A 14,463-nucleotide genomic window follows, 5' to 3' on the forward strand; every position below is an offset into this window, starting at 1 on the left:
TTCTCAGTATCACAGACTTACAGGTAGAGATGGTATGGACTTTACCTCAGTGTATGAGTGCGTTAACAGGACTGGTGACCATGCATGTGTCAATATTCAATGAATAAGACGACCGTGTATTGAGGATATAGATACAACAGAACTACCTTCTATCCTGCGAATCCTGCCCCAGACTCAAACTCTCATACTTGCTCAACATATCCCTCACCCCCGACGCCGCATAATTCCTCATCCTCCTGCCATCCACCGCCGCCGCATCTCTCCCCTCGCCCTTCCCCAACTTATCCAGCCCATCCTCATAATCATCCCATTTATCCGGCTTCGACGAGCGCGGATACCGCCCAAACAGCTCTTTGATTTCTTCAGGTACCTGATCCGACTCGAGCACGCGCGCCTCCTGGTCCTGCGCCCTTACCGACTGCCGGAAGATGTGAAACAGATTCCGACCTACCTGTGACCGGCACGCGATGACCGAGAATGCGCTCGTCAGGGCGAGGAAGTCACTGTCGAGAATATCGAATGATGCGTGGTCGAGCATCGTGAAAAGCGCGACCATGATCGCGTACGTCGTGAACGGGTGTGTGCGCCCGATGCCGTATTCCTCGCGGTGGACGCGGACTAGGGCGGCGATGGCACGGGCGGACGCGAGACTCTGCTCGGTTGCTTTGTCGCGGAGGTGTGTGGGAAGTTGACTGGAGGGAGGGACGGTGGTCTGGGATTTGCCTTCTTCCTCGGAGAAGAAGGTGTGGACGCCGAAGCCGTCGCGCGAGAGGCTGATCATGATGGCGTGGTAGCGCATTCTGTCGTCATATTTGTCAGTGCCCGCTAAGGTTGAAGTGGATGGGGGACTACCTTAGTAAGAGGATATGGGCCGGGGGTTTGCCGGCTGGGTCGAAAAAGTCGGGGAGCTGCGCTTCCCATTCTTGGAGTTTGTCGTAAAATTCTTTCTTTCGCTCGTGCTGGGTGGTGTCGGGTTTGGGGTCTTGATAGAGATGGTGGGAAATGTCCCTCGCGATAAAGGACAGTCTGCAAGCTTCGTCAAAGTATTGGCTCAGAAAGGACGGCCGGGGTGCTCCGCCTGTTGGATACGGAACCCATTGCTCGCTGGGCTGGCTTTCATCGCGGTCGATGCGCTTGACGCACACGCGGTGGATTTTGCTCGGTTTTCGAAAGTTGGTATGTACGACACTATGCGGTCAGGAGTCAACCGGAGCAAAACAGCAGAGCAGGGACCTACGTGTCGACCTGGAATAACCCCCAGGCGGTTCGTTGGATCGAAGATCGCATCTCCTCGGACATTTGCAGCTTGTCTAGGTCGAGATCCGGACCGTTGATGATGCCAAGGGACTCGGCCATTTCGATGGCGCGGTATAACATGGTATATCCCAGATCGTCGTCGCCGGACATGGAGTACCTGGACTGTCAATACGTGGCAGCGGTTTTGGGGAAGGGACCTACCTTTCATACAAAAGCAGCGTCGCCTGCAGAGACGCCAGACGAACACTCCTCCCTCGTTCGAGCTGGTAGCTATGCATATGTCGTTCTGCTTCGGCGAGGAAATCACTCCCCTTGGTTTTCACATCGCCCGGTATCGCATATGCCTCGGAGTATTGTGAATAATGCTGTGTCTGTCAGCAGCTCAACACAACACCAACCAACAGGGAACATACGCATGCATTGGCCAGCATGGCATTGACCAAAAACGGACTGCACAAGTCCGAGTTCGTATTCCTGGCCTGCATATGCTGGACAAACGCCCGCAAGTCGACAAACGCATAGAACGGGTAATCCCAGGTGAAATACAACGATATCAGATGCGACACCAGCGCGTCGTCATCCGTCACCGTCGTCCACGGCCTCGCAGGTACCTTGTACGGCGCCACGTCGCACAGATAGTGAATGTCCATGACCTGGGGCCGGAACGGCGGCTCGCCGCTCTCGATGCGCACCCGCATCCGCATATCCTGCAGCCGCTCGACCGTCTCCCCGTCTCGACCGGCATCCTGCACATCCTTCAGCGTCTTCTCGACGAACAGCTTCACTTCCTCGATCGCGCAGTCGGCGCGGATCATCCCCAGCAGCGTCTGCACGTGTGCGTCGTCCACCAGGCGCATCACGTTCAGCAGATCCCTAAGCAGATCCCGGTGGTAGCCGGGGTCATCCATAATCAGCTTCGTCGCGACATCGTCGACGTCGTCCTCATCGTTTTGATTCGTATTCATGGGTGCGTCTGGCCGGTCTAGCCCGGTGCAGCCGGTGCAGGGGGCGAGCTCCGTGCTCTACTCGTTGGAGACAGTCAGCGCATACTTTCTGCTCATTCATCTCTTGACGTAGTATACCCGCCTTGCTTGTGATTCCATCGTTCTTGCGCTGTTCGTCGGTCTCGTTCTCGATCAGGGTGTGGCTGTCTGTGTTGCGGTTGTTGTTATTGTTGCTGGACATGGTGGGTAAGCCCCGGGCACATTGCCCACTGCTTGTTTCGGACTGTCTGGTGTAAGATTGAGTTGAAGATTGAGCTAAAGATGCTAAAGATGGAGGCTCTGGGGACAGAGGCACGGATTCTGACCGGATCTTCTCTTTCCAGGGAAAGGAAGCAGTTGGTGCTGTGGTTCCGCGTATGATGCGTATGATGCGTAATGACGTCATTGCCTCTTCTTCTTGTTATTCGAAGATATTACGAGAACCTTGCACTGTCTCACATTCCGTCGATCTTGGAAATTATCTTCAGTAATCTGGAAAGGTTGATTGCTAATCTGGTAGATCAGCCGGATGATGGACAGGGCAGAGGCTGGTGTGGATCACCCACAGCAGTACCCATCAGGTCCATCAAGCAACAGGTATCTGACAGAAAATCTTGTTATGATTGTGATCAGACTGAGTAGTAAGTAAGATATTATTATATCCTTTTCATAGCTACAGTTTGTATGCGAGTCGGTATACTGGAAGCTGGATAACGCCACGGCGAATTGACACGGACAACATATCTTGGCAATACATAAGTGGGAAATTAAGTACTTGCATTGAATATACAAAAACTGACCAGTCATAAACTAACATTACTTGTCCTTCTTCAACAACCCCCTCAATGCCTCCGTCTCCCCCTCTAGCTTCGACACCCGCATCTTCAACTCGTCCCGCTCCCGCTTCACCTTCTCCAGTTCCGCCTCCAGCTCGTTCATCCGGTTCACCCGTCGCTGGCGATATCTGCGCGCAGCAAGGGTATTCAGCTGACGCTTCGAGACCCGGTTCGGCGGCTCCTTGGGCGGGTTGTCCTTAGCGGTCGATGCTGCAGTGATCGACACGGGCGGGGGTCTCGAGGCGGGCATGAGCAGAGGCGGAGTCAGCGTTTGAACTTGGCCTGGGTTGACTTGTGTGTCTGCTGATATCAGTATAATCCTCGCGTGAAGGCTGAAGAGACATACCTGAATCTGTCCCTGAGGAATCAATATCCAAAACCGGCAGAGAGTCATTCACATCAACAGCTGGAGTCGAAATCGCAGTCAAATCAAACGAATCAGGCGCATACGGCGAACTGGAAGTCCCCGTGGGCAGACTTGCATAATCCAGGTCACCGAAGCTAGCGAGATCGGGGGGTAGTGGTACAAAGGCAGATGGGTCGGTGTCGTAGAATGACGGGTCGGGAGCAAACGAGGCAAGATCAAGATCGGTATCCGGAAAGACAAAGTGTGGAGAACAAAACGCCGGGTTACTATCGTAGAATCCAAAAGAAGAAAACGGATGATGCGGTTGGAGGGGTCCAGGAAGAGAACTATGCGCGTTGCTGAGGCTGGAAGAAGACTGGGCCGGTCTGGCGGGCCACCTGCACGGATATGGCGGTGACCGACATTGTTCTATGCTTTAGGCCGGGTCTGTGACCCGGCGGGTTTTAGACAAATTTAAAGAAAAGGGCGCCTGGTCGTCGAGAGCGACGATGATGGATGGGAAGAAGAGAAAGACGGAGAGTAAGCGGGGGGATGGCGCTTTATAAGTTGCGGATGCACCAAATCCGCGGGGTGGGGCGCAGTCTTACTCTTAATTAATATCAGTCATTAGTCTAATAGTACAAGTCTAAAGATAGAGATTATTGAATAATTATTGGCCATTCACATTCATCCTTTCTACTCCATGCTCAGAGAAACCGCCGGTCCTGGATATAGAATAGTCAGTGGCAGATCACTAGAAGTCTCAACAGCAGACAGAAGAAAGGATATCAAGTCAGAAGATGTCGACTCGTCACTTGAAGATTTCTTCCTATGGTCATCTTCAAGAGCTTCAGAATGCCACGCATATCAGCTCGGAGGGTGTAATCATTCTTGTTACATACGGGGGCAGTATATGAGGTAATGGGATGACTTACCAGAACTATCTATCCTTGTTCCTCTATCCAAGCACGGTGTCCAATTCTTCTACTTTACTTCATTTACTCTTCTACAGCCATTCTTTATATGACATTGTCTACATATCTTCATCCAACTATCATCCACGCTCATAATGAGTCTATGATCAGCAAGATCAGACAAGACATTACTCTACTCCTCAGGCCTCACTATCATCACCATCATTCTGTATCATCCTCAGTCATCCTATAACCTCATCTTGCGTCTAACATTAGATGATAATCTGATTGGCCAATCCCTGCCTTCCGGAAACAGCTAGTCTGATGAGAACCCAGTGCCAAGAATGAGCCAAAATGACTCATGCTGACTCATGTTTTTGATTGGTTCAGCGTTTGAATCTAGACGCCGGTGCGGGGCAGATCCACTTCTCACTATTTCCTAATCGGGAATCAGACATGCTTTCCCTCGTTTGATGGAATATGAGCAGGCTGTGTTGCTTCAGTATGCATGGCTAGCGATGTTTTAGGAAAAGCCATTGCAACTAGATGCTGTCTGTCATATACCCAGCCCCCTTTTCAATATCATTTCGTTGAGTCCTCTTCTCTCCGGATGAAGGTAGCCACTAGAGATCTCTCTCGAACTACAGAGGCAGAGTTCAATGATTATGGCTCCAATTTGGAGCATCTCTACCATAAATGAATCTTCCATGTTTACAGGTTGCCCTACTCTACGCCCTACGCTTGATTGTTTACATGTCTACAGACTACCAGGATGTCTCAAGATGGGAATCAATGAGTGATGATGATATTGCTTGCGATATGAGCCAGTACTAATCAAAACAAGACTCAACCAAAACCAGACAAGAATCAATGCAGAACTTAACAGGGCAAGAGAAACATACCGAATGCTTTTTGTTGATTTCTTGTTTTCACCATGTTTGTGGTTTAATGTCGACAAAACCTGCACTATCAGCCCCGAAGCGACTCAGAGTAAGGAGAAGAAGCGGCAGAGGAAAGCAAACTCGCCAACTGAAAATTGTGAGCCGCGCTCGCAAACCAAGCCGCGGTCCTCCCACCGACCTCCATCCTCGGATCAGCCCCATGGCGGAGAATCCACCTGATGGCATTGGTCCGATCATGCCACTGCTCCGCGGCAGCGATCATAAGCGGCGTGCGTCCATTCTCCGCATTGCCGTTATTGATCGCCTCGGGGATACGGCCGTACAGGTACTCGAAGAAGTCCATATTGTCATTGGACTCCGCAGCCGCATGCCAGGCATTTCTCCCCAGGAAGGGCAGGATACAAACTGCAATGTCGACCCCGTCCTCGGCGAGGTCCCAGGCTAGAAGCGCATCTGCGTGTCTGCACAGCTGGTACTGAGCCACCTCGGTGACTTGGGCCTGCCAGTTCGGCAGATGGCGGACACGCTGCCACACCCTGCTGAACATGTCGGCGCTGTGGTACGCGGCCAAGGTGAGGAAGTTGGGCGCTTCGTTCCGTCGTCCCACGCGACAGACACCATATAACAGGTCCTCGGGCTTTATCCGGGCAATGAGGTACTCTGCAATGGCGTTGCTGCCCCATGCGAGAGCCAGACCCAGCAGACGCCAACCATTCAAGCTAAAGGACATTAAGTCCAGACCAGCCTCGACCAGCACCTTCAGGATTTCTAGGTTGTTGGTCCTGATGATGCCGGCAATGCTGTCGGGGGCGCGAATGAAGGGGACCTCGCAGGGATGGCGGAGGTGGTTAGTGGGCAGCACGTTGTCGGGGAGTCTGCCACCGTAGCGCTTGAGAACAGCGGCTTCGTCTGGAAGGGTGTAAGTATTTTCCTTTATGAAGCGAAGTTTGATTACCTCTTTGGCGTGCGAGGCGAGGTCTTCTACATCTCGCACGATGCGGCGCAGCTCTTCCTCGTCGAGGAAGCCCAAGCTATGCTGCAGGATCTCCGCAGGGAGCTCCAGCAAAGAGCGACGTCTGGTAGTTTCGTTTGCCATTTTGACTTGGCGAGGATTAACAGGGCAGAATCAATGGAGAGTTTGAAAGGAGAACTGCTGAAAAGGCTCAAAAGGCGGAGAGGAATGTTGATGTTGCGTGAGGAAGACAGAAGGGAGAGGGATGGAGATGATGAAGATGGAATAGATCGATGTTGTAGAGAATGACCCTCCTTATATAACTTCGCTCACCCCAATGTCTCAATTCATCTCCGGCATGGAAGACATACCCCCTTCAACTTCTCTGAATGATGCGTACATGTCTTCCATCTGTCCTTGTTGTATAAGACATCTTCCAATGTGTCTTCTTCCTCATTATCAGTTGGCGGAGAGGTCCACGATGATACAAACCAGAAGCATCAATTGTCTCTTTCTCAAGACAGCACGGAATGGGACAAGGAATCCTCCATATTATGCTGTAGGGAATCAGACAAAGGCTTTGTCCGACGATGTCCTGAAATTCCGCCAAGGGGTGACATAAGACAGAGACATAGAACAAAGCATTGTCTTATTTGGTACAACCGAAGGCAATAGAGAAGATAAGTGATTCGTAACCACTGTGCACGATGTTCATGGATACGTAATCAGTGCATTCTAGGAAATCATTGTTCAACTCAGAGACATTGTTAGTTCAATGGAAGAGACTACCTCGTTCGGATATGACTACAGCCTGGTCTGGTTGTGTCTTGGCTATTCTGGATATACTAGAGCGAGACACTACAGCAACGTATCACTGTCTCACTGCTGTAGTTCTCTACTCTGCTTAGTCTCTACCGTCGGTATTCCTCAGCTCAAGCTCTATTGTCAACCTGAAGTATAGATGATACACAAAAGCAGCATGCAGGACATGGTCAATGCTACATCTATCAGAGAAAAGGTACAGCTAAGCTGCAGATCGTTATATACTTAGGAACATATTTACATTTTGACCAGACGTGATCACGACTGACGTCTCTCCTCCGTCTGCCCATTAGCGTCTTCTCCCCCCTTATTTTCAGTCATCTCCGTGGGCGCATGCGCCGCCTCATCCAGCTCAAGCATCGGCGCAAACCGACTCTTCATCCTAAGCCGCTTCCCATAAAGATAGAAAATAACCGGGATCGGCACCAGAGCAGTCGCAACACATCCCAGCAGCGTCGCAGCCCATTGAATGCCCATATTATTGAACATCTGCCGCGAAAACAGCGGGAAGCTAGCTGCCAACACAGACCGACAGAATGTATTTGCCGCGATGGCCGAGGCCGCACTGTACCCGTTAGAAAGAGTCACCTTTTTCGAGGGCGGTCACTTACAACATGAGATACGTATCAATCAGATAATTGAACAACTGGATAAACACAATCAACAGCCCGAACCCCGTAAAGAGGCCACTGAGCGTCGACACAATCCACGGCACCTCGGCCGTGAACCCCGTCCATCCGAACCAGAAGATACCCGCCGCGAAGAGCGCCCCGCCAGCAATCACCGGCGGGAGACGCCATTCGGGCACCGGCACGCCGGCATTCTCCTGCAGCTTCTTGTTGTAGGATCTGCTCGCAAAAACACAGATATAGGCGCCGCCGATGAACAGGCCGACGACCATCCCGAAGAGCGGCAGCCCGCCGACGCCTGCGTTCATGTGGTACACCCCCTGGTAGACGAGGCCATACGCCGTCAGGAAGCAGTACAGCAGCCCATAAATAAAACTGAGGTAGAGCGTGACGGCGAGGATGAGGGGTTCGTGCACGAGCAGGCGCAGCGGGCGGGAGAAGTTGTTGACGAGTAACTCCTGCAGGTCGATTTCGATTTCCTCCTGCTTGGCGTGGATGCCCCAGTTTTTTGTGCGGCGGCGGAGCTCAGCGGCTTTGTAGATGAGGATTACTGGCGGGTAGGACTCCTTGAGGAAGAAGAAGTTGAGGATGAGGGCGGCGTAGCCCATGATGGCGGGGATGTAGGCGGTCCAGCGCCAGCCCAGATACGACATGTTGATAAAGCCGCCGATGAAGGGGGCGAGGAGCGGGCCGAGGAAGACCATGCTGGAGAACATGGCGATGGCGATGCCGCGGGAGCGGTTGTCGAAGATATCGGAGAAGATGGCCGCCACGACGGCGAGCGGGCAGCTGCCGAAGACGCCGGAGAAGAAGCGACAAATAAGTAAAGTCTGGAGGTCTTTTGCGACGGCTACAGCGATATTGAAAATCCCGAAGCCCAGCATGCCGATAAGGATGGGCAGCCGGCGGCCCTGCAGTTCGGAAAAGGGCGCCCAGATAAGCGGCCCGCAGGCGTAGCCTAGGATATACAGCGAACTCGATAGCGTGGCGACCTCGACGCCGACGCCGAACACGCGCGCGACATTACCGGTGGAGCTGGAGAAGACGGCCGAGTCGAAGGTCGAGCAGATACTCGTGAAGGCGAGGATGGCACCCGTGCAGAGCCTAGAGAGAGTCACAAAGGCTAAGAAAATCAACGTCACCACATCATGCCGTGGGTGGCGAGGGGAATCAAAAACTCACTTTCGGCGCGTGCTCCAATTCTGGGGATACAGCGGATCGTCTTCCCCGTCGAACTCTACCACATAGTCTTCCCGATTGGGCAATTGGGGGGGATAGGGCTTGCCTGCGCCGAACGCGGGGAGAGGCCCGCGGGCAGACGCTCGGCTCTGCGTCTTGATACTCTCTCCGACGGTGAGCGCATGCTGCAGGCGCTGAGTTTCGATGCGATCTATGACCTGCGACGAGGTCTGATACCGCTCGAGGTCAGTCTCGGTGCGTCGCGAGTACATTGATCGCAGCCGCGGCTGGGATCCATCGCTGCTGGAACTGAAGGAGGAGTCGAGGCTCTCACGCGAGGAGACCGGAATCGCATCCTCCTCGGCGCGCTCGATTGCATGGTCTGCTGCATTCATTGTGCAGTCTATCTCCTGAGGGAATCAACGAGCCGGTATCATGAGAGATAAATTTTCGTCAGAAGCAACTTATATGTACCGGGCTAGAGGTAGAAACCCCTATGCTCAATAGTCCGCCCACTACGTCAAGGCCGCTCCAAGGTGGGGTCAGTCTGTATAGTTTTTCTTCTAGTGCACCAATCGCCAGGAAGAACCTGGATAGACCCGCTATGAGGGAGACATCCGCCCCGGAGTTCGGTTCATTACAGGAATTGCATTGCCGACTAGAATTTACTATATGAGGACATAAAGTAACCAGGATGTGATCATGCATGCAGGATCCATGCATGACATCAAATGACACATTATTATTACATGCATGACTGATCCTCAGAAATCATGCATCATCCTTCCTCGGAGAGAGTACTACTGCCTTACCACTCGGGCACCATTCAGGCAGCAACTAGCGTACAGAATAGTGGGGCTCAATGTAACGGTACGGTAAGCCCACTCGGAACTCGGAACGGAAAAAAGTGGGCCACGTGCTGAATAATATCTGAGTAATCGAGGATAGATTACAATCTGAAGATATAATCGCGCAAGGTTCTGTCATGGCTGTCTATATGTTATTTCAAAGGCTCAGCTTCAATGATACGAAAGGGTTTCCAGGCCAGTCTCATATATGCAAGTCTCGACTCAGAGCCTCATATATACAAGTGTCCTAGGGGAGTGTTCGGAGACATATCAATTGTCTCACTCTCCCATACAATCAGTATCGAGTACGCTGGCTGGGAGGCCCTTGGACTGGCGATATCGGGCGAAGGAGTCCGGGAAGCACTTACAGCAGCATAATTGGCCACGCCGGAGTGACCGCATATACCGGTCAAGGAGCCAGAGAATGAAGATATCTTTGGCCTATATTTGCATAGCTGACACGATATTCAGACAACGATCATCACCATGACAATCTATATGTAGTGCAGTGCAGTGCAGATATCTGAGATAAAGGAGACAAGACACGTCCCAGTACAGAAAGAGACGCAGCCGCTAAACAATTCACTAACACTATGCTATCCTAGCCTTATTATTGTGAAGACAGAGATCACGCTATTTTTTTAGAACGCTATCACACTCCTCTGATGTCTACACCCGCACCATCCTCCTCTCAAAATGCCACGTCTTCGTCTCGGTAGGAGCATGCTCACCCCCGGTCCCAGTTGGTGATCCCCGAGTGTGACTGTGACCAGGAGCAGTGCCCGTTCCAACAGGGGGCGTAGGCTTGGTAGTTGTTCCTGTTTCCGTGGTGTGCGTGGTAGCACTGCTCGTGGGTTCAGAAATCGGGGGAATCACGATAGTGGTCGTGTGGCCGTAGGTGTTGGTGTAGGTGATGGTCTCGCAGTGCTTGCAGTGTCCGGAGCCAGTACCAGTACCAGTACCAGGACCAGGACCACTTCCGCTGTCTCCACCGGGTGCTGGTGCCTGGGTGTGCGGTCCTGTATCCCCGCCGCTGCTTACAGTGACGGTTACCGTGACTGTTGATGGAGGGGGGCAGCTGTTTCCTGGACCGGGCAGGCTGACGGTTGTTGTCTGGGGAGAAGACGGGATCGCTGTGGGGACATGGGTGGTGTAGCAAGTGGTTGTCTCGTAGGTAGACGTCGTCAACCAGGTGCTGTAGTAGGTGGTGCCGCTCTGGGTGTGGATGGGAGTCGAGCAGGGCTTGAAGGTCGTCTTGGTGATGGTCTCGGTCACGGTTGAGACGGAGCCAGAGTCGCCGCCAGGGACAACGGTCGTTGTAGGCTGAGGATGACCAGTGCCATTGCCATTGCCATTGCCACCTGTGTGAGTAGGCTTACCACCTCCGCCTGTGGGAAGGAGAGTATAAGTCGACGGGTGGTGAGAGGGGTTGGTCGAGTTGGAGAAACTGTGGTGACTAGAAAAGGCAAGCGAAGAGCCTGCGAGGGCAGAGACAAAGAGCAAAGAGTGCATTATCATTCTGAACCTCTCACTATGAAAACTGACTTGATCTATTGATGGGAAGAATATCCCGAGCCAGTGTGGGAGTCATACTTATATACTGAAGACTTTCCAGCTTTGGTTACAACAACTATAGGGTCCTCCATATGGACACTACATCCGCAAGCCTCATGCCGGTGTGATTCGGTTGAGTAAGTCTCCATATCTCCAATCCGAAGTGAGTTAGGCCTCCATCAGTTCAGCGATAGACCAAACTATTGATCACCGGCGAAGCTATTCATAGTCCGGCGCGACCGGTCTTGCCTAGTCGCCCCACCTGTATCTCCAAAGCCGAGAAACATGAGACCATCGAGGCAATTGACAGCACGGATTCTTCTTGGGAAAATGCCGTTCGTGACTAACGTTTGGTCGGTGCACCTGTCATGGGGTGATTGCCGAGTTGCACCGCCATTTCCCATCTGGTCGTGGCGCGGTAAAAATAGATGGCCATTCCATGGTAAAAGTGAGACAGTATTCAGATGTCATCCAATGGTCCGGAATCGTGGCTAATCAATATTTGTGGCGAGAAACATTGTAAGACATCGTATAGTAATCGGAATATAAATGTTCAGCCACTGGCTCGGATTTCGTTCTGCTGACGGTCAGACTGTCATAATCACTCATCACCAATCAACATAGGGCCATAAATCTCGAGTCGTAATCGAATTAAGACTGATCGATACTGCCAGACATACGCAATGAATAATAGTCATAGGTACCTCGCGATCATGGCTCATCTATACGTTTTCTAACAAAATCTGTAGATATCGTAATTCAAGCATGCTCGGAAGAGTGTCTCCAGAACAGCCACGCTCTTGGGCTCCCTTCGAACTGGCTTTCCAGATACCTGTCATGGAAGATGGAGGAAGATTCGCTCAGCTCAGTTGTCTCGGATGAAGGAATCCGGCATGAACATAATTGGTTCTGTGTCAAGTAGCCTCGATGGACTACGACTTCATCAGGCGGACAGAAGCCAACAGCATGCGACGTTGTCAAATAGAGCTATCTCACCATCAATAGTGACTTTTGGATCTATTGAATGTACGGTGTGTTGACATTCTTTCTGGTTCTCGTTTCTATTTGTCACACTTCGGTACTGCTATAGAAGTGACATTCATGTCCAGTCTTTAGCTCTACCATCTCCCGTACAACCCGATGGGCCAATGTTCCTGCCAGCATGTCTGTCGAGGTTCAGTCAGCGCTGCCCCTAGGACATCATTTGAAAACAAAAGCCAGTTGCAACCAGTAGCCTGTGGACGCTCAGAGGCAGAATAGGAACCACCCTGGCTGAATACCCCGCAGCCCAGCTGTCCCAATACCATTCCATGATTGTCCACAACCGCCATGGGGTCCGTTTCCACTCCGGTCTTAGACGTAAACGCTGGATGAGAGGCATTGTAGACAGTATTCCGACTACAGTAACTGTATCCGGATGAATATCAAAGACTTGTGATCTATCTATACTATGTACCTCACGGACCCAAGAACCAAACCGGATTAGTCAAGGCCAGCACCTCGTCTGTCGTGCCATTACGGACCTCCACCCGGACAAACTTGGCCCCAGACAGCACACCCTTTTTAATCTGTACTCCATCTTTAATGGTAGTATTGTAGAAGTACCCCTCCTCCGAGACAAAGCAAGCCTTGAGCCTCGACAGCCCCTCAGTGACCAATACAGCCTTGGCCCCCGCCGCAGTCCTCCGGACCTTATCACCAATCTGCGCAGGAGCATCCAGCGAGTGAACTCGCACCTCAAACGCGAGGTCCATACCCGGTCCTTGAACCAGATAGGCCCGGCCCGCCTTGACACCCTCCACAATCGCCGCCTGGCTGCGTCCCCTCGCTTTGACGATGGTCGTCGGCCACCCGTTCAGCGATGGCGGAGAGTGCGAATCGCTGCCTCCGATGGCGGTCAGGAATTTCCCATCTACAAGCAGCTCCTGCCACTTCTGGACGGCCTGTTGATCCTGCTCGTCCCACTGCGCGTTCCACACCTCCACGGCGTCGGTCTCATCCCACCCGAGACTCCAGTTACACGCGGGGCAAGAGGCAAAAGGATGGTTCGCTGAGACGAAGCCACCGACCCGGTGGACCTGGTGCGCGGCGGCCGCGAAGCCAGGGTTATCATCGGGCTTGTACCGCCACTCGATGATCTGGCCGCGGTCGAGGCCGACGGCCTGCCAGTGGCCGTAGCGGGTGGTAACCTCGATGGCGCGGCCGATGAGCAGATCCGGGGCGAGAGAGGCCTGGTAGGCGCCGATGATCTGGTTGCTGGTGTCGGTGTTGTGGTCGCTGAAGAAGATGAAGGAGAGATTCTGGGCCAGGGCGTTGTGAATCTGCTGGTCGGGCGTGTACTTGCCGTCCGAGTAGACGGTGTGCATGTGGAAGTCGCCGCGGAGCCAGGTAAACGCCGAATCCTCCTGGCAGCCGTTGCAGAGGGGGTCAAGGTCGGTGGTGGCGTAGTATGGGGAGAACCACGAGTCGACGGGGTCGAAGGACATTTCGATATCCAGCTGCCAGTCGATACCGTCAGGGACGGACGCGTATGGGCCGAGCACAACGTTCCAGGTGCCTGTTTCGATGGCGCCGGGATTGTAGCCGGGAGTGGCCCACGCGGGCGTGATGGTGAAATTGTTTCTACTTTGTCAGATAGGAAACCAGTAAGATAGTCTCAGGAAGACATGCCTGAAACCGCCAGACCAGCCTCGAGAGCCTGTAGTGCCACTCTGTGCGTCCATCATCTGGTATCCTCGCTGATCGAAGATCCCAAGATCAAGGGCATTTCCCTGTCCCTTGTTCGAGTAGTTCTGCACAACATAGATGGATGTTGTTCCGACTTCCACTTCAAATGGCACATAGACAAAGGAGAAGACCTGCGAAGGGTCAATATGACCGGTCAGGATTTTCTTTATTGGTGCTCGGGCTGCGATGGCCAGTTCCAAAAGAGGAACCAGCCAGGCAATAGAACAGATGTTCTTCATCTTGAGGAATTGCTTCTATTCAAAAATCCATTGTTGACAGAGAGGGAACTGGCAGGTTTTATACGAACTGGGATGAACTAATCGTACACGTGCCAGAGGACTGGGCCTAGCATATCTCTGCACAGTGCAATTGATTGCTCTTGATTGCTCATTAGGCGAGGATTGTGTCGTTTAAACAGCTCGTGTTGACAGGATCTCCGTATGTCGATCTCCACGTGGGGTCGTGGTTGGATCAGCATTGGTTGACTTACGGATGCTAATTACCGGGATATAAC

At 52.5% G+C, this 14,463-nt stretch overlaps 6 protein-coding genes across 6 annotated transcripts; all 6 read right to left on the reverse strand.

Moving 5' to 3' along the window:
• Window positions 1-142: 142 nt before the first annotated feature.
• NFIA_040420 (transcription factor domain-containing protein) lies at window positions 143-2,442 on the reverse strand (the record flags this gene model as incomplete). The annotated part of the gene is made up of 6 exons (XM_001266362.1): window positions 143-800; window positions 853-1,188; window positions 1,238-1,414; window positions 1,459-1,622; window positions 1,671-2,279; window positions 2,308-2,442. 6 exons carry the CDS (start codon window positions 2,440-2,442, stop codon window positions 143-145), a joined length of 2,079 nt encoding a protein of 692 aa, XP_001266363.1.
• A 614-nt stretch (window positions 2,443-3,056) lies between these two features.
• Window positions 3,057-3,847, reverse strand: NFIA_040430 (bZIP transcription factor JlbA/IDI-4; the record flags this gene model as incomplete). Its single annotated transcript, XM_001266363.1, has 3 exons — window positions 3,057-3,376; window positions 3,423-3,709; window positions 3,771-3,847. 3 exons carry the CDS (start codon window positions 3,845-3,847, stop codon window positions 3,057-3,059), a joined length of 684 nt encoding a protein of 227 aa, XP_001266364.1.
• A 1,458-nt stretch (window positions 3,848-5,305) lies between these two features.
• Window positions 5,306-6,334, reverse strand: NFIA_040440 (ankyrin repeat protein; the record flags this gene model as incomplete). The annotated part of the gene is made up of 1 exon (XM_001266364.1): window positions 5,306-6,334. One exon carries the CDS (start codon window positions 6,332-6,334, stop codon window positions 5,306-5,308), a length of 1,029 nt encoding a protein of 342 aa, XP_001266365.1.
• A 936-nt stretch (window positions 6,335-7,270) lies between these two features.
• Window positions 7,271-9,215, reverse strand: NFIA_040450 (MFS transporter; the record flags this gene model as incomplete). The annotated part of the gene is made up of 3 exons (XM_001266365.1): window positions 7,271-7,577; window positions 7,624-8,745; window positions 8,824-9,215. The coding sequence occupies 3 exons, from the start codon at window positions 9,213-9,215 to the stop codon at window positions 7,271-7,273; spliced, it is 1,821 nt and encodes a 606-aa protein (XP_001266366.1).
• A 1,122-nt stretch (window positions 9,216-10,337) lies between these two features.
• On the reverse strand, window positions 10,338-11,186 carry NFIA_040460 (extracellular proline-rich protein; the record flags this gene model as incomplete). The annotated part of the gene is made up of 1 exon (XM_001266366.1): window positions 10,338-11,186. The coding sequence occupies one exon, from the start codon at window positions 11,184-11,186 to the stop codon at window positions 10,338-10,340; it is 849 nt and encodes a 282-aa protein (XP_001266367.1).
• Window positions 11,187-12,679: 1,493 nt separating this feature from the next.
• Window positions 12,680-14,188, reverse strand: NFIA_040470 (PHP domain protein; the record flags this gene model as incomplete). The annotated part of the gene is made up of 2 exons (XM_001266367.1): window positions 12,680-13,847; window positions 13,908-14,188. The coding sequence occupies 2 exons, from the start codon at window positions 14,186-14,188 to the stop codon at window positions 12,680-12,682; spliced, it is 1,449 nt and encodes a 482-aa protein (XP_001266368.1).
• Between the last annotated feature and the right edge of the window lie 275 nt (window positions 14,189-14,463).

The sequence above is a fragment of the Aspergillus fischeri genome, genomic scaffold (genome assembly GCF_000149645.3).
Source record: "Aspergillus fischeri NRRL 181 1099437636247 genomic scaffold, whole genome shotgun sequence".
Taxonomy (NCBI): Eukaryota; Fungi; Ascomycota; class Eurotiomycetes; order Eurotiales; family Aspergillaceae; genus Aspergillus; species Aspergillus fischeri.